The sequence below is a fragment of the Emys orbicularis genome, chromosome 7, assembly GCF_028017835.1.
Source record: "Emys orbicularis isolate rEmyOrb1 chromosome 7, rEmyOrb1.hap1, whole genome shotgun sequence".
NCBI classification, from domain to species: Eukaryota; Metazoa; Chordata; order Testudines; family Emydidae; genus Emys; species Emys orbicularis.
Window position 1 is genome coordinate 116146841 of NC_088689.1, and position 20004 is coordinate 116166844.

Genomic DNA, 20004 nt, shown 5'->3' on the forward strand with positions numbered 1-20004 from the left:
AACTTTATTTAGCATTAGAACTACTTTGAGGGCAAGTCATGTTGTCCACTCTACTAGGTACAGTACAATGCATCCAATTAACAAGCATTCCTGTAGCTACTACAGCCACCCATTAGTACAATATCTGCCTACTGAACAGATGGTGCACATATATTTAATGCTATAAGCAATTATAGAATTGTATAATAAAAATCAGCACAGACAGTCATCTTAGGTAAAATTCTACAACCTTGGAGCACAGAACAAGTTAATTCATCTCTAGACAGAAGATTCCATTTGTTTCTAGTGTCCTTTCCCCCTTCCCCAAGCCCCTCAAGAGGAAATTTTTAACAGCTCTTATACTGATTCCATTTTTCCGTTACAGCTTATACGGGAGAATGTCAAAAAATATTCTATTAATTTCTAGCTTCTGAAGAAGCCATCTGCAAGAATTACAGCTTCCTTGATGAACAAAAAGTCAAATAACTGTTCACAAATCTTTCTCCAGAGTATCCTTTCTATTGGAAGAATGGTAAGTAGTTTAGTTCATAGGCCAGGCATTCAGAAGTACAACTCTCGCAAGCTGCCCAACAACCACCACAACCATTTTTTAGGACCCAGTCCAACAGAATTCTACTTGCCTGGCTTTAAACATACTTCCATGAATCTATGTAGGCTGAGAAACACCTATCTTGCAGGCAGATGTGGAGTAAGAGTTAGCACAAAATATGGTGAATTTAATTGGGCACAGAACCCTCCATACAAGCTTCATACATTTGGTTGAGGCAACTTTTAAGCCTTCATGAAGAAGTGGAAGGGAAGGCCAGTACCAGCTGCTACAGAAAAAGGTGTCGAAAGCCCTGCAAGAAAGCATTATGAATAGCCTGCCCAGGAATTTCTTAGTTATGCCCCCTTAGTTAGAGGCTAGGTTATGCCCCAAAGCTTGCAAGTTTATACGTCTCAGAGTGGAAGCGAGCTGCAGGCCCTCAACTTTTATCTTTTACCCCCATCTGTGGCACTGGGATAAAACCAGCCAGGTATGCGGCTTCCTTCCAAGACTTTAAGTACTTTAGAAGCACTAAAGGTTATTCAGCCTGCTCAGTGTCATTCCCACTCCTGCATTGGGCAGAATCTCATCAACAAAATATGGCCTTTACTTCATATTGAAGTAGAGTGAATTTTGTTTAGTCTAGAATACAGAAGTAGTTTTAATTGGCAAGTTCACTTCCTTAACCCATAATGCATTGCAGGTGCCATGTCCTGCAATGTCTGACCTAGCGTTTCAGTCTTGAGGCAGGAGTTTAGCTGCTGCATAATGTGTCAATTATATAGCCTGATGAATGCTGTGTCACTTTGAGGACAGCAAGCACAGTATGCTGACTTGAGTCAAACGGTAGTGTTTGTTTTCAGTGCTCATTAATACCACACTCGTTAGACATCTTGTACTTCAGTAAGGTCTCCTGAAAGATCACTCATTTACCATCAGTGTGTATCCGGTTAGCCAACAAGCTTCTCCAAAACAAACTACAATATTCCAGTACAGGTTTTTACTAAACCAGAACGGAAAGAGAAAAAAAAAAAATCTACAGAGAGCACAGGAAGTAGCCTGCAGTTTCAATTTCTGGCCCAATCTCACTGTCTGTGCAGCTGCTCAATGAACTAGAGAAAAAACAGTTTTCTTTGCTTGCCATTTCCCGATCAGAAGAGGCATCAAAAGGAAATTCACATTTTTAGAAGTATCAGAGGGGTAGCCGGGTTAGTCTGTATCCACAAAAACAACAAGGAGTCTGGTGGCACCTTAAAGACTAAGATTTATTTGGGCACAAGCTTTCGTGTGTAAAAAACAGCTGCTGCTCTCCAGCCGCCCAGCTCTGAAGGCAGTGCAGAAGAAGGGTTGCAATACCACGATCCCCCCTAAAATAACCCTGTGACCCCCTGCAACTCCCTTTTGGGTCAGGACCCTGAATTTGAGAAACTCTGGTCTCCCCCATGAAATTGGGGGTATGGGGTAAAAGCACAAAAGATCAGTAGTTACTTCTGTGCTGCTGCTGGCTTAAGATTAGGAATACCATACTATGCCATCCATACTTCTGCGCTGCTGCCTTCAGAGCTGGGCAGCTGGAGAGTGGTGGCTGCTGACAGAAGGCCCAGCTCTGCAAGCAGTAGCGCAGAAGTAAGGGTGACAATATCATACCATGCCATCTTTAACTTCTGCGCTGCTGCTGGCATCAGCTCTGCCTAATCAGTGGCTGCTGGCCAGGATCCCAGCTCCCCAGCTCTGAAGGCAGCGCCACCGCCTGCAGCAGCTCAGAAGTAAGGTTAGCAGTACCACAACCCTCCCACTATAACCTTGTGACACACCCCCACCCCCAACTCCTACAATTACAACACTGTGAAATTTCAGATTTAAATAGCTGAAATCATGAAATTTATTATTTTGTATATATTATGACCGTGAAATTGACCACAATGGACCATGAATTTGGTAGGGCCCTAGTTATTTGTAATACCACGATAGTATTTTACACTTGAGAGTTCCACAGGTAGTAAAGTTTAATCTTACCTACTTCGTTTAAAGTGGGATAGTTAGCAGTCACTGTTGGAATGAATGAATTTAAGCCAACAACTAACATGTCTCACTTTAACACGAAGGGACAGTTATCCAAAAACTTGTATGCATGCGGTTTGGGATCCGTTCTCTTCAACTCTTTCTTACAACGTCCTTGGGCCATAGGATATTCTTTATCAAGAATGTTATACCTGAGGTATCTGAGCATAAACTATTTAGACATTTGCCTAATATAAGGCTTGCTGGCTATACTAGGTACTTGTGCAACATTTACTATACAGGTCTTGGTCCAAAACAAATGCTTCATGTTCAGTTGTATTTGAGACACTGCATGTGTAAAGCAAGCTGCTTGCTGAACACTTCCATCTCCACCTGAAGTGTTGCAAGCCTCCACAATATGCAGAGCCCTGTAGCTACAGAATGATAGGCCGTAGACTGTAGTCAGAACACTGGCTTCCTGTTAGCTGTGATGGCGTTGTCTGAAGACCAGTTTGGGATGTCAAGTGAGACTCCAGCATATTATCTTAATAGGGTTAGTATATAGCTCTAAAGCTGCTGCTCTTTGCGGCCTGGTCCCCACTAACCCCCCACTTCGGACTAAGGTACGCAAATTCAGCTACGTTAATAACGTAGCTGAATTCGAAGTACCTTAGTCCGAACTTACCGCGGGTCCAGACGCGGCAGGCAGGCAGGCTCCCCCGTCGATGCCGCGTACTCCTCTCGCCGAGCTGGAGTACCGGCGTCGACGGCGAGCACTTCTGGGATCGATCCGGGATCGATTTATCGCATCTAGACAAGACGCAATAAATCGATCCCAGAAGATCGATTGCCTGCCGCCGAACCAGGAAGTAAGTGTAGACGTACCCTTTATCTGCATCAACAATTCATTTCAATTTTCAGCATGGGATTTGAAGTATTAGAGGCAATATACAAAATAAAGTTGATCTACACCTCTATCTCGATACAACTCTGTCCTCGGGAGCCAAAAAAATATCTTACCGTGTTATAGGTGAAACCGTGTTATATCGAACTTGCTTTAATCCACCGGAGTGCGCAGCCCCGCCCACCCGGAGCACTGCTTTACCGCGTTATATCAGAATTCGTGTTATATCAGGTCGCGTTATATCGGGGTAGAGGTGTACTTGTGTTCAAGTTTGAAGCAATGTTTCTTTGCCACCACCAATCTTCAGAAAATTTTTACTGCACATTATGAACTATTGAAACTTAGCTCATCAACAGATCTCTAATGGCAATGCCATTACGCAGTCTTTATCATAGCCTTTTTAAAGTAACATACAAATATAAAAAGCAACAGAGATCCAGACTAACATGGCTACCCCTCTGATACTTGATACAAATATAAGTTTAAGTAGTACTAATTGGAATAAATTTAAAGAAATCCTGAATACCTGACAAGTATCAGCTAATAGACTTAGTGACAGTACGCACAAGACCTCCATTTCAGATATTTGGATATGTTACTGTAACTGCCACATGCTTAAGTGTGGCAGTTTGCGTCAAGTCTGGGGAACAGATGGTTCTGAAGTGACAAACTCCTGCACTGTTCAGACCCTGAAGGAAGGTTAACATTATGCTAGTGCATAGACTGTTTTTTCCTGCTTTGGTCATTTTCTGATATTTAGGTCTCAGCCTACAAGTTTCTGCCTCTATTCAAAACAAAGAAGTACAACCCCCTCCCCTGCAAATACCTGGCAGGTGAGCTTTCCACCAAGCTCTAGAAATCACACTTGGCAGTGAGAATGGACTGGCTTTTATTCACTGACTTTTACCATTGAGAGAAGGAAGTACAGTGCAGAGATTAGATTTGTGGCTTAATATTTGAGCATTGCTGCAGAGCAGCTCCTTAAGATGAAGCACATGCAAAAACCTCCACCTTTAGTATCCTAAGGGATTCAGAAAGTGATACATCACCAAAGCTTTGCCATTGCACAAGACAGATTCTTATCCACTAGTCAGCCCAGCTTGCTCATGACTTGTCTTCTAGACAAATATAAAGGTAGCATGACTCATAAAGGAATGACATAATGAAGCTTGGGTATGGATTTTATCTAAGATACACCCCTGTCCACCCAAACTGGGACTCTACAGCTAATACAAGCAACCATGAGAGAGTGTTCATGCTAATGTCTCCTCCCAATCATTCTAATAAGGAAGATTGAAGTTAGTGTTTTCCTGGGTATCTTGAATTCTGATACTTTACACAAATTTTTAGGGTCCTTCACTACAGAGGAAGCAGGTCTTTGACCCACATTTATAGAGTTTTAAATACCAAAGCCATCAAGCCATACTGTAAACTCACTCAAGGCCACTGCACCATATATTTTGAACTCATGAAGTAGAGGCAAACAAAGGAACAGTTTAAGATCTTTTAGATGTTAGTTTAAACTCAGTAAATTAGAACCAGTGAGACTAAATTAGAGACTGTGTTTCAATTGTTTCCTGTTGTGATGCCTTAGTAAGATTCAGAAACTCCCTATTGGTTTAGGGACTCACTTGGTATCCATTGAGATCCAACAAAGAATATTTCCCAACAACTATAAACTGGGCTGCGGTGAAACCATATGGTTGGAAAGTTTAAGTACATTAGCTTGAAATGCAAGTAACTGAAGCGTTTATAGTACTTGTTTCACAGCCCTAGCTTGATGTTTCCTTTAAGCATTCTAGATAGCGCTCTACTGAACTGACCACTAAATGCAAGCACAGTAATTCAATGGAGAACAAGAGCTGAATACCACCCCTTTCCACCTCTAGAGGTGGAGGTATATCATAGCCTGAAAGCCTTTATTCTGCTCTCCACAAGTGCAACAACGATGAAAGTAATGAATTTCTATTGCAAGACAAGATACCTCCCCAGTTTGTGATGTAAATCACCTCATGTATACCTGAGTGAGGATCTATACATCTCATCACCAGTGGTAAATAAGGTAACTAAGGTATGTCTATGTTTACCTGGAAGCAAGCTCCTACCCTCGGTCCACAGACTCTGAAGCCTAGTGGGATGGTGAGCTTCAGAGCCCCTGTTCCAGCCCAGGCAGCAATGTCAAAGCATAGTCTACCCTGATATTTTTAGTGCCCTAGCCCAAACCCTGCTACCACAAATCTGTGGACCCAGGCTAGGAGACTCACTCCCCGATGCAGTGCAGACATCCTGAGAACCCTATGAGAATATATAACTTTATAGCTCAATTACCTTTATGATGCCATTCATATGCAGATCCAATATGGATCATCCTGAGATGACCTATCGGTCCCTCTCAGCACAACTGGGCTTGAACATTCTTCCTTTGGGAAAAAATTCTACCAGTATTTGTATTACAGTAGCACCTAGAGGTTCCAAATAAGGATCAGGGTGCACTGTGCTAGGTACTGCACAAACCCAGAAAAGAAAAATAATCCCTGCCCTAAGGAGTTGACAGTCTGTTAGTTCATCCATTTTAGAAAATGAGTTTACTGTACTGTAAAATGCACTTTTGGTTGCCAACACTGCAAGGGAATGTATATATTGAAAAAGAAATCAGTCATTTATAGAATGTTTGCATGATCTAAATGGGAGGAGAAATTTATGAGTGTGATTGTATGATGGGATTGCTTATGATGGTAGTGGGCAGGGCTCAGCAGTCCTGAGGCTCACTTCTGGTTTATATCTTATGTTTCTAAAAGCTTATGCTTCAGGTGGCCACCTGCAGGGTTCAGGACACAGTTGAAACAGCATGAGTGAAAGATTTTTTTTAAATGTCTTGTTAACAGCGCAGTTTAAAGATCTATTAAGAGGACAGTAAGTGTTATATTTTAGAAGAGTACATGCTTCCATTAACAGTTGGTTACTATTAAGCGGGGGGGACCAGAACATTTGGCAAGTATGATTGGGATTAACAAGCTGGATCATCTGACGCCTGGCTTCCTGATACGAGTTTTACAATAAAATCAGACAAATATAATGCATGAAGTTGCTTTTGGAAGCTGAAGTTCAAATGTAGAACCAATATTTACCAAAACTAGTTCAAGACTTTTAGGCTTTGTGCAACAAGAATCTATCAGCTCACTTGAAATATTTGTGTTTCAATTGTGTCACATGATTAAGGAGATTGGTTGCCCACTCGGTTGCAGCTTTCTGACAATAAGCCTGAAGAAAAACTGTTGACAGACAGAAACTTGCTGTAGAGATGCAGTCAGCAAGAGTTACTTAGACAGTGCGAAAGAGGCTTCAGAGTCTAGTGAACAGAGAACACTATTAGTCCTCAATTAAAATCCAGGGAAAATTCCGTTAGATTGCATCTGCTTACACTGCAGCAAAAAAAAAGTTAAATCTAAAAGCCATAGGCCTCTTCACATTCTGGAAAGTATGGCCCATGATGGAATGATGCCCTTCCTTATGACCAGGTTTACTCATACACAGGGAAAACTATATTCATTATGGTGGTATCTAATTAAAGGGACAGTGACTAAAGTGGAACCTTCAAAGAAGGCATCTGCTTCGCTACATTTTCTGCCTCACATGGTAGCTAAGTGGAATCTGAAGGAAAAAAAAAATCACTTATCTACAAGAGTTTATAACTAGACTTCACTATAAACAGGTCCAATCCTAATTTACATACCTAATGAGGAAGATCTAATGAGCCATGGTAGTTAAAGATTAAGTAGTACAGAAGGAAGCGGTTAACTATAGGAAAAGGAGGGACATTTCCATTATTTGGAACAGGACATTTTATTTGGTGCACTTTCCAGGTTAAGTCTGATCAGCAGTCAGCTCATAAGCTGATGAGTAATTGGCACTAAACATTTCACCTGATGCAATCAGATACAAGTCATTACAGGAACCTGCTTGGTACGAGAAATCTTCATGCTGTGTCTACATTACAAAGAGTTGCAAGGGACCTGGTTATGATATGATCACTTTTGTGGAGAACATGGCAGACATGCCCCCCCACACACAATACAAAATCATTCGACATGTAATCAGTGCTAAGATCTTGCATCTATTCTACAAAACTGAAACGACAGATTGCAATATTCTGCTTGTATTTTAGACCCTGGTTTTACCTTAGCATTCCAAAGTAGTCAAGAAAGCTGTCCAAATGCTTCAAACCTATCTACTGCTGCACTACACAACCAGATAAATGCTGCAGTTCTGGCATGGCCCAACAGTTACTGACTCTCACAGTACCCAGAAAGAGTTTTGCAGGTATATGTATTTAATAATAGTGTTCACCCATATAAGTTTCAGTGCTTTAAAGCCAAAGACTAAGCAATTGTTAGTAAGATTTACCATCTTTTGATCTTCAAATAGTAGACACATCCTCCTTCTGCCCCGGAGGATGGAAAAAAGTGTTTACTTAACATCTCTTCTCCCAATAAGTGGTACTTCTACCACTTCAGCCAGTTACACACTATGTGTTCTTTCATCTATCATGAGCTCCTAGTACAGTACATTTAGAGTACTAGGTGTTCATGGGGTTGTTCTTTTTCAAAGGATGTGGGAGGGAAAGAACATTACAAATGTCACTGACCAGCTTGGTAGCCAGAATAGGCTCAAAGGAAACTACCACTAAGTAGAGAGAGTCTATTCCCTCTCCTATCCAGTTGATATGTACAAGAAATTTTGATTCCAGTCTCCTTGTTGCTGGCATCCCATCATTTCCCCGCTTCTTCACCACTAAAGTGAGTCTTGGCTGTAAAAGACTAGAGACAGCCAGCACTAGTAATCTGGGGCTAAGAACGGACAGAGCTGAGGGCTCTGCCTGGTAGGCCAGACAGCTCCCAAAGTCAACAAGCTATCAGGATTGTGAGGTTAATCCTGTTGCTCAAAGTTTGGTTGTTCTGGACAGCTACAGAGAGGATCCTGAAGCACAGGAAAGACTAGTATTGCAGGGCCTGCCTTAAGTCTATTCAATCATTTTAAAACCTGGTTCAGCCTTCTGAAAGCAGAGAGAGCTTCACTTTGAGGACCACCACACTACCTTCCCTCCCAAAAAAAGAGCCTCTCTCCCAAACACTAACAGCTTAGTCCTGCAGATGTGCTTAGCCAACAAGACAGAGGCTAAGTTTATGGAGGAAGTGTTACTCAATTATTAGAGTGTCCTTGTTACACAGTATTAGCATGACACCAAGTTAGAGTGACATTCTTGATTAGGCAATATAACTGCCAGAACAAGAGAAAGTCAGTTACATTTACTGAGCAAGACCTAAATTCTTCAACATCTGCAAGTTGAAAACTTGGTAAATAAAGTTTCCTTTCCAACAGGTTAGTCAAATAAAACTTTGATCAGAGTGGCATGCACACAAAGAGTAAAATAGAAATACTGATCTGAGCAGAGCTTATCCTTCACAACCAGTAAACTGCAAACATAAGCTCTGAAATGCATCAAGACTGTCAAAGTGCCCAACAGTTGTATTACGCCTTGCACACACTGAGGGACAGTCTGGTCTACCAGACCTGGTGACTATGCTATCTGAAAGTCCATATATATATTTATATATTTATATTTAAAAACAGCTACAGGACAGTACTGAATCCATGAAAATGCTTTTTGGCAGAAGGGTGACGTAAGTAGTTTAAGTAGTGAGGACTATCCAAGCTTAACAGAACACAAAATGTAAAATCTGTGTGGCTGTAAAAGAATCGTACTGTTCCCACTCTTATGCAGCCAAAAAGTTGGCTTGTCTCTCTACCAAGATAAGCTTCTTAGCCAACTTACACCCAAGAATTCAGTACGTCAAGTGATTGTCATATCCACTCCAGACCAAAACTGGTTTAATGCCTCAGTTTCCCTGTAAGTGCCTTGGACTATCAGTTATGCCCTTTACTGCATGTGAACGAAAACACCAAGTCATATGCATCCTTCCCCAACTGCAGTATTGGATACCAATAGCAGAGCCAGAGGAAACACATGCAATTCAGTGGTCCAGGCAAGTCATTCAGTTTGTCTCCTGTTCAGTGACAGTCATAAGAAACTTCACACAGGAGGCCTCAGACTTATAATTGGTTCAGTGAATCCATCAGAGCACACCAACGAACCATGAAGTGATTTTCTTCAGCTATTCAGAAAGTGTATGCCCTAAAACATTCTATTAACAGGAGAAGGTATAGATTGTTGGAATCAGAATATTTTTAGCAGCTAGGAATTAGCAGCAGAGTGTAGAAATAGGAGAGGAGCGCAATGTCAGGAGCAGACCTTCATGACAGGAAAAGAAAGCAGCTTTAAGCAGTTTATGGCTGATTATCAGAAATAAAATGGAAGAAAGTGGTTGAAGGCACTCTTCACGTTATGTGGTTGTTAGTATAGTTTGCCTAGACAACATGACATGGGAAGTTGTCCTAAAACCATGTCATCAAGCTATGCTGTAAGCAGTATTATGGCTGTCAGTAGAGAGTCTGTGTACACATCAAGCAAATTATGCTACATTTGTTAGTACAGAAAGCACCATGTTGTAGCTATAGTTCTAGTGAGGCCATCTCAACCCAGCAGTCTTAGTTTTAAGGAAAGTGCATGATGGATCATCAGCTTTAGAGACAGTTATTACAGCCAGTATTTTATCCCACAAAACCCAATACACAGAATGTCAGTTTTATTCTAGTCCACTGTACTTCTATGTTCCAGTTGCATGGATGCTATATAGGATACTGTGCCAGGAACTGTAAAATGCAACAAGATTTGTAGATTATGGCTAATTACAAACCAAATTAAAGCTCAGACAAGTGGGTACCTAATCCTGCTCAAAAGTAGCTACCAACCCCTCATTACTAAATAATGGAGTTGCAATGAGGCCTGTAGGAGCAGCTGATAGGAAGCAGTGGTCTCCCTATCAGAGAGAGGAGGCATCCATTGGCCTCTGTGCAGTGCCAGCACTGCTAGCCTGCTGCAACCTCCTGTTTTGAGGGTTGGGTCTTCAGACCTGCCCTAAGGTTGCTCAAAGAGATGGCCCATCCCCCCAAAATCCACCATTCCCATACACGGAGCCAAAAGTCATCCCCTAATCACTGCCAGAAACCTCCTCCAGCCATACTCCACCCCGCCTAAAGGCTGGGAAAGGAGAGCAGCCTGTCCCAACCTCCCACCCCAACAGCCACCCAGAGACAGGCCTGCTTACACCCCGTCCAACCCAATGGGGGGCAGACCAAGGGATTTGGACTCCCTCCTACACTCTCTCTCCCCCATTAGCCCCATGGCCCAGAGAGCCCCCCGCCCCCGGCCCAATAGGAGATGGACTAAGGGACTCAGATCACTCCTACCCCCTCACCCCAGTACCCCCCACCGGGGGCAGTTCCCCGCCCCGCCCCCACGGGAGCGGGCACGAGCTCACCGCGATGACGTTGACGAAGGTGGTCTTGCCCGAGTACTGCAGCCCCACCAGGGTGAGCTCCATCTCCTCCTTCCAGAAGAGCGAGCGGAACCAGTCCAGCAGCCGGGACAGCAGCGCCAGCATCGCGGCGGCGAAGCGGGCCGGGACCCTCCGGCACTAGCGCTAGCTCCGGCCCCTCGGGGACTCGCGGCGGCGGCTGGCAGCCCCTCCGGCAGCGACTCGCGGGCTGCGGCTCCAGCCAAGGCCAACGCTGCCTTGCTCGCCGCGCCGCGGTCATATGACGGCTCGGCTCCACACACCGGCCTGGGGAGCAAGAGCGGCCCGGCCGGCAGCAGCCGCAAACCCAGCCTACGGCGCCCCCTGCCGGCTAGGTGTCCGCCCTGCGCCCGGGGAGGACTCATTCCGCGTACCTGCCCTGCCAGTGCCACCCAGCGGCCACCTGAAGGGCTGGGGTTGGGGCAGGGATAGGGACTGGGGCAAGTGCTGGGACGGAGATAAACAAGGTCAAAAGTAGGGGCAGGGATAGGGGCTGGAGCAGGAATAGGGGGATAGGGATGGGGGCAAGCATAGGGGGTTAGGGACTGAGGCAGGGGCAGGGGAAAGGGGCTGGGGCAGGGATAAGCGGATAGGAACTGGGGCTGGTGCACAAATAGGGGTTGGGACATGTGCACCCCACTGCCATCCCCTTCCCCTTCTACTCTCACCCTATCCCCCAAAAGCACCCCCAGACCTCCTCCTCCAATAGCTCTACTGCCCCCATCCCACTCCCTAATACCCCATATTGAGGATTGGATTTTTATTGGTCAATGTCAATTTCACTGTATGTGCAACAAATATTTCCATGGATAAGAGTGGAAATTTACAGATAGGCAAGGTAAGAAAAATGCTGCTTGAGAGCTTATGAGAGTTTGGTTTAAGGATATTTACTTTGGGTTTTTGACTATTAGTGTTTTGATGGCTATAAAGCTTTAACGTCTTGAATCTCGCTGTCTCTTGTCATTAAATAATTATTGTCTGACACTCCCCATTATCTGACACCTGCCCCATAATTTCCCACAACTGTGAAAATTTAAATCAATTAAAAAAAATTGAAATGCTTAAAAATAAACATTGATATTAAATGCTGAAATTCTAAGAATATAAACATTGAATTCCACCTAGCCTATTCCAAATGTTCAGAAACTTTGTCAACCCCCCCAACCTCCCAAAAATTATGCAACTGTCTTAAAAATCGTGAGATTTTGAAAAATAAATATTAATAGTAGGTTATTTTTATTTGCCTTCTGCTTTCTGCGCCTGTGGGTTGCGCTTGGGTCACATTTTCCAGCTTTTTTCCAGAATCATTAGGGTTAGAAACTTTTTTTTTTTCCAAAATGAAAGCTAAGATTTTTGCACGGTCACTTGCCTCCAGGAGCCAGGGCTTTAAACATAAAATATTGATTTATAATAAATCATGAGAATTGGCAACACTGGCCACCACTTACTATGCCACACAGCTACCCACCCAATACCCCATACTGCTTCCCCCCCATACTGTCCTGAACACCCCAAATACTTCCACTGCCTCTGATAGCCCATCACCTTCTGATATCCTGCACTGCCCCTGTCTATTATCCACTGCTACCCTGACAACTTCACTGCTAACCCACTGCCCTGTGATGCCCCCCTCTTAAACCTGCTGCACCATTAGCCCTGTGCTGCCCTTGCATCCCCCACTGCCCCACACTCTCCCAATACCTCTACTGCTCCCAACCCCACTGCTCTCTGCTCTCCCACATTGCTCCCTATATCTCCACTTTCCCTTCTCCCATCCCACCACCCTGTATTACACCCCCACTCATACAGTGAACCCTCTGATGCTACCTCTTATATCTGCTGACTTCCCCGCCCTGACTTCCCCCTTCTTCCAGCCCCCTGCCTGCTGCAACACCCCAGCCATCCACCCCTTGGAAACAGGTTGCTTATCACATTGAAATTTACTTACCCTTGGAGCCCTGTGCTAGTGCTTGAGAATGAAAAAGAGAAACTGATCAGCCTGGTTTCCCTGTCCAAAATGAGTGAAGTACATAAAGGAAGCAAATAGTGTCAATGGGGAAAAGTAGATTAACTGTTTAAAGTTAGGTTGTCTTCGGTATACAGGTCTTGGCAAAGATCAACAGTTTGACTCATAGAATTTCAATAAATATGAAAAGAACAGGGGCAAAGTGTTTTCAAGGAGGGACCTTCGGCTTTGGAACCTGCTCCCCACACCTCCCATAGATCCAAAATAGCCCATCTGTTGAACTTCGCAGTACAAAGGCATAGCTATTTATTTACTTGGGCTTTGGGGGAGGCAGGGGCTTGAAATGGGCTGAGGTTTGTAGTTCTCTGATGGGTCAAGTTTTGTTGGGGGCTGTTAGCTGCTAGTTCCAGCTGATTTGCTTTTTCTAATTTATGTTAGTTATCTAGAGTGCTAGGTAGGTACCTTTTGTGTGCCTCCATGAATAGCCATATATTTTGCATGATTTCAATACAAAACCATGAACTGACCCCAGATTAATCAAAAAGATTTGATGAATCTACTTTTTGATTCAAGACTGTGACAAAATCTCAAATGAAGGGAGTCTCTCCTGGCATTAGGATTCATTGTATTTCACAGGGTAGTTGTACCATTGCTTCCTTTTAAAATATTTGATTTTTCACAAGTTAAGCCCCATCCTGCAACTACCTCAACACAAGTGCATCCCAGGGGTCTGCCTCCATAAATGTAATTGTAGGACTGGGGTTTAAGTAATAATCATCATCATATGTTCATGTGGTATATACTATATGCTATACTGTAATAAAATATTACATAAAACACACATCTAATATACTACTAATCTTGGAGATTTCACACAATGTCCTAAAGTCATTTAAAAAAAAGAATGAAAAGGGTTTGTGAGTACAGTTAGCAGTCTCTATAATGTTGTTCTGATAATCCAAGTCTATTGCACCTAGAAGGGAGTTTAGACTAGACCTTCCTGTTGTTGTGCCAGTCTTGTAACAGATTAGGCCTGGTTCCCCTCTCGTTGGTACCACTCTACCTCCATTGCCTTCACAGGAATTAGTCCTAATTAATGTGAGTCAAAAGTCCTATTCCTAAAAGATGTACAGTATTTTATTGATTTAGCTGCTAATACAATGCGATGAATAGGAGACAGTTGCATATTACAATCTGCTCTTTCCCCATGCTCAAGGGAAATGGGCCCAATTTCATAAATTAAATAATTTTTTTAAATTAAATAAGATATCCTATCTCCTAGAACTGGAAGGGACCTTGAGTCCAACCCCTGCCTTCACTGCAGGACCAAATACTGATTTTGCCCCAGATCCCTAAGTGGTCCTCTCAAGGATTGAACTCACAGCCCTGGGTTTAGCAGGCCAATGCTCAAACCACTGAGCTATCCCTCCCCACATCCTTGATGTCACTCCACTGATCTCAGTGGATTTACACCAGGGCTGTGTGTGGCCCATAAAGTTTTAAAGTTCCCACAAGCAAAGACATTGACAAAGCAGATAGGGTCAGGGTAGGCCCCCTACCTTAAAAGAATAGCAGAAAAAGAAGCAGTCCATAATATTTTATTAAAAGCCAGCAATGACATGAGTGATTGCCAGAGATTTCCAAGCCCCAGTCACAGTGCCAATTACACAATAAGTTACACACTTTCTTTAAACAATTCAACTTTTCCCCGGGGAGACATCTTTGAGGAGCCCAATGTATTTTTCATTCCTAAAATCATCTAGAACTAGCCCTCCTTGTGCTTAAACTGTGACATTTGCTGTGCCAGACCCAGAGAGGAGGGCCATTAGCTGAACAACTGAGGATGTAAAAAAAAAAAAGAAGTGTAGACTAACAGATTAACTGTTAGTTATATGCAATTTGGTGGTTTGAAAATAATTAATATTTTGTACCTATCCTTCTTTGCAAGGGTCTCACAACACTTTATGTTTTATAAATATTTGGAGCCTGAGCCACTGTAGTATGAGGAGTGGAACTGAAAAAAATGGGTCAGATTTCCCGAGGGAACCAGTCACAATGGGGATGAAAGGCTATGAATAAACCTCACAGCACCGGAAGCCCCCTGACTCAGCCAGAATTCCTCAGGGCAGCCCATACAAAGAGGAGCGCTGGCATCTTTTGAAAGAGTGAAGCATGCATTCCCCATTGCACTGGGTCAGCTCTGTGTGGAATGGAACAGGCGAATAGCCCTGTGCTCACTCCATGCCTTCCCACGCTACCAGGAGGCTATCAGCTTTGTTAGCCTAGTGCCTGACCCTGCTCCCATCAAAAGCAATGGGGACTTCAGTAGGAGCAGGATCAACACTTGGTGGTCTTGCCTGTACACCTGACTAGATTGGGCAGATCCCTATGCAGGGGCTTCCACTGTAGAGAGAGGAAGGTTTCTTTACCCTTTTTGTCTGTTGTATCCTAAGCCAGCCACATGCAGGCCCTTAATTCATTAACACTGCTGTCATCTAGGCTGTATACCCATTGCACAGACGAAGTCACAAAGACAAAGAGAGGGTCTGTGATTGCTGTAGGTGCAAGCCATTGTACAGAACCCACATTCTGAGTTTCCCATGTGGCAGGCCAGCTCCCCACACTCCCCACTGCTCCTACCAGTGACTAAATGACACATGTTGACCATGAACATACAATGAGAATACTGTATCACATATTTCAGCCCCACACACTTCCTTTATCGACGCATTCATTCTCTGGTCTCCAATTTCTGTAAATCTTCCTCCAAGGTTTGCAGTCTCTCAACCTTTTTGGGGGGCTTCTGTCACTCCTGCATTGCTGATCCTGTCTCTCCTGCATTGCTAACTAAATACCATAGCAGTACTTGATAGAGCATTTTCATACCTGTGAATCACAAGACACTTTACAGATCTAATAGAGATACATGATTTTATTTATTTATAGAATGTTTAGCATATTCCTAATAAGATAATAATCATCATCATAATTAATAGGTCTGATCTTAAGAAGCACTAACCACCTGCAGCTCCCACTGCAATCAATGTGAATTGGGAACGCTCAGCACCTCTCAGGATCAGACAAATGATGCTTCATGTTCTAATATTGTACTCTTCATCCAAGGCTCTTGAAGCAAATAACATAGCAACTTAATTATTTATTGGTTGGCATTCTGTCCTGGATCTCAGAAGAATATACACAGCAATACCTTTCTGCTTTGTGATTTGTGTATGAACACTGAACAAGATTTCACAAGAGCCAAAAGCAACAGTACAGCCTGTGCACGCAGAAACCCACATTTTATGACATGGGGGAGCTGATCTCAGTGGTCATTTCCCTCTGTTGCTATAGATCATTACTGGGTTAATAAACAATTTCCTAAGATATATGTCTTTGTACAAGCTGAAAACAGACAAGAATACACACCATTGCACATATTTCCCTCCAAAATCACTAATGGACATTTTGTTTCTGGGAGCAAGTAAAATTTGCTAACTTAACCACTCAAGCAAAAAGAGAGTCAAAGGTACAGGGTATTTTGTACTGGAAAACAACCACATTAATACTTGGAAGAACACAAAATTCCCCTCATCTGTCTTGGAATTGTAAAAGCTTCACAAAGGCTTTCCACGTGGATAAGAAATGTCCTGTTCCATGATTTCCAGGCAATAAGCTTGGGGACTGACTACAAGATGCTTCCAGTATATGGGGTGGGGATGATACAACTTCTCTCTTAAGTTTAGTACCACAAAAGAGTACCACAGACTGCAACAGCTTCTCCAATGTCCGCGTTTGAACATTGTGAATATTTGATATATTTGAAATATTGTGAATATTTCTCTTAATAAAACTGTTGCAAAGCTTTATCTGATGGCCAACATAGCAGGATTGACCACAGTGATTTAACTCGACTATTAAAGCTCATTATATCACCTCACCAGTACATGCTAGGTATTGTTCTCAGCTTATAGTAGTGTATCCAAAAGTCTTGTGACTGCAGTAGGAAAGGCAGACCTGGACAATAACCTAGATAAACAATTTAATTGACTTTTCAACAGACTAACAGTGGTTCTTAGCTGCTTGGACCTTGAGCCCACCTTCAGACCTTTGCAATCTCAGCCCTCTACAGAAACACCCTGAAATCCCACGCATTGGTTACCATGACATGGCAGAGGTGGCCAGGGCCGGCTCCAGCATTTCTGCCGCCCCAAGCAAAAAAAGCCGCGATCGCAATCGCGATCAGCGGCAGCAATTGGAAAAAAAAAAAAGCCGTGATCGCGGCGGCAGTTCAACGGCAGGTCCTTCGCTCCTAGAGGGAGTGAGGGACCTGCCGCCCCCGAATTGCCGCAGGTGCCGCCACTCTCTCTTGGCCGCCCCAAGCACCTGCTTGTTAAGCTGATGCCTGGAGCCGGCCCTGGAGGTGGCAATGGTGCAATGGTTTGCAGGATGCTTCAGGCATCTGAGAAGGACCTGTTTCCAGGTGGCTAACTACAGCTGCTTTAAAAGGAGACAGGACATAAAGAACAGGAATAGGATCACTGCCCTTCATCTCCAGACATTTACTGCAAATTCCTTGGGAGGTCACAAAATGCAAGAGGAGAACCATTAGACTAACACAGTAATACTAACTAGGTCCAGAACAGCAGTTCTCAACTATTTCTTTCTAAGGCCCCCGCAACATGCTATAAAAACTCCACAGCCCAGCTGTACCACAACAACTGCTTTTCTTCATATAAAACCCAGGGCTAGCATTAAGGGGTAGCAAGTAGGGCAATTGCCTGAGGCCCCACACCACAGGGGGCACTGTGAAGTGAAGTTCCTCAGGTTTCAGCTTCAGCCCTGGGTGGTGGGGCTCGGGGCCCTGGGCTGCAGTCCTGCGTGGTGGGGCTTTGGCTTTCTGCCCTGGGCCCTAGCGAGTCTAACGCTGGCCATGCTTGGAGGACTCCCTGAAACCTGCTTGTGGCCCCCCAGGGGGCCTTGGATCCCTGGTTGAGAACCACTGGTCTAGAACACAGATTTGGTTTAAGTCTATTGAGCCCATTGTATTGCTAAATCCCAGTAATAATATAGCACAGGGTATTACTGTAATATTCTCAGCTTGAACATACAAGTCCATACTGCATTTGGAGACAGTAGAAAGTCCTTATTAAGGGCCAGTGCCTGAGGTCTTTATGCTGTGCTTACTCCGGGGAATACCCATTGACATCACTAGGTCAGGTAACAAAGAAGGCTAAAATTAGTATTATAGGGCCCTAGATTATTATAATCATCAGCAAATGACCAGTACATATAAAAGTGTGGGAGTGGGTGGCATTTAGGCCACCAGGTAAACAGATGGTTGCAGTAATCATTTAGAGCAAGATCTGCATTGTTTTTTCACCAGGACTCTAACCACCCTACCCTGACTCGTACCCCATACTAACACTTCTCTAGTGTTAGTCTAGGCCGGGGGTTCTCAAACTTCATTGCACCGCAACCCCCTTCTGACAAAAAAATTACTGCATGACCCTAGGAGGCTGGACTGAAGCCTGAGCCTGTCCCAGTCCCGCTGCCCCAGGTGGGGGGCAGGAAGCCCCAAAGCCAAAGCCAGAGCTCTGCTGCCCTGGGCGGGGGGAAGCTGAAGCCCAAGGGCTTCAGCCCTGAGAGGGGGCCTATAACCTGAGCCCGTCGCCCAGAGCCAAAGCCCTTGGGCTTCAGCCCTGGGCAGTGGCGTTCAGACTTAGGCTTCGGCCCTGTCAAGTCTAACGTCAGCCCTGGTGACCCAATTACAATGGGGTTGAGACCCACTTTTGGGGTCCCAACCCACAATTTGAGAACCACCGGTCTAGACTTTCATTTTAAAAAATTACCAGCCCCAGTTCCGCATCGCTTTGTTGTGGCTCAGCCAACATAAAGGGACCACAAAGCCTGCTCAATCAGACCACCAGAATACCCTAGTTTAGTGTGTGTGTGTATGGGGGGGGGAATTCTCCAGGCATCATAAGGCTGGTAGCAATGGCCAGCCAATGCTGCCATCTGCCCTCTGCGTAGTCCCAGAGAAGGGAGGGAATATGGCCAGCACTCTCTGCATTCCAGCTATTCCAGGCTGGCAGGATGGAACGTAGGGAGTTAGTCAAAGCCACCATAATTGAGGCCATGGGCCCAGAATCTGGGAGGTGCAAACGTGGCTTGCTTAGTTAAAGCCATCTTGCCATCCTCACTACTACGCAGTGGAGCTTGAGCTTTGCCTCCTGAGAGAGAGCACGCAAAATCAGGGTGTGGGTTACTAGCTCTTACAGTTGTAAATAAAATCTTCTAAGTCTGAGCACATCCAGGGCTGCCTTCCTGAGTCTACAGATATAAACAATGGGCCCAATTCCTCTCACAAATCAGTGTAAATTAGGAGTAAAGAAGCAGGAAATTACACGGGTGTGAAACCAGTGTGAAAGCACTGTCAGGCATGATAGCTCTGGATCAACTGTCCCAGTCATACTAGCAATCCCACTGATCTTGCTGAGAGTTCTGAATTAATTGGTTCCCTTCCACACACAAGGGATTATAGGCGTCACATGTAGGAAAAATGCCTGTTTCCACAAATCTTTGCTGCAGCAGTCAGGGTGAGCTGAGTTACAGTGTGGTATGTTATAAGTTATGGAAGACACCTGTTATGAAATGACACTCCCTGGTGATTGTGGAATTAGAGTTTTCATGACTCCCCAGCAGTGGAAAGGGTGGATATATACATATTTTTAATCTTGGACCATGACTTCTCTGTGGCTCAGTAAATAAAGCTAACATCCTCCCTTCAACACAGCTATAATATGACCTCAGGGCTTGCACCTTAGAAAGTCTGAATCCACTGTATGGTTCATTAACTCCGAAAATTTCATACCCAAGATTAACCATATCAAAGAGACTGAAATGACTGGCACCAATTAGCCCTAATATCACACTAAACTGTGCACAAGGTTCTGACTGCTTGGCTGTTGGATGAAATAACAGCTCTTCTCGAAACAGTATATCTGTTCACTGGTCTGTTCTTTGATTTGTCATTGGCTAAAGCCTCCTGCCACAAGCTGATGCAGAGACAAAGAAACTGACATAATTTATTCATTAAAACCTGCCATGGGACAATCATACAGTCACTTTCTTC

The 20004-nt window shown here is 44.0% G+C and overlaps 1 protein-coding gene across 1 annotated transcript in view; it reads right to left on the reverse strand.

Moving 5' to 3' along the window:
- The window catches only part of ARL8B (ADP ribosylation factor like GTPase 8B), a 29547-nt gene extending 18554 nt beyond the window's left edge, over positions 1–10993 (reverse strand). Inside the window, exon 1 of the mRNA XM_065408063.1 lies at positions 10871–10993. Within this exon, the coding sequence (XP_065264135.1) occupies positions 10871–10993 (123 nt within the window). The remainder of the gene's footprint in view (positions 1–10870) is intronic.
- Positions 10994–20004: the final 9011 nt, after the last annotated feature.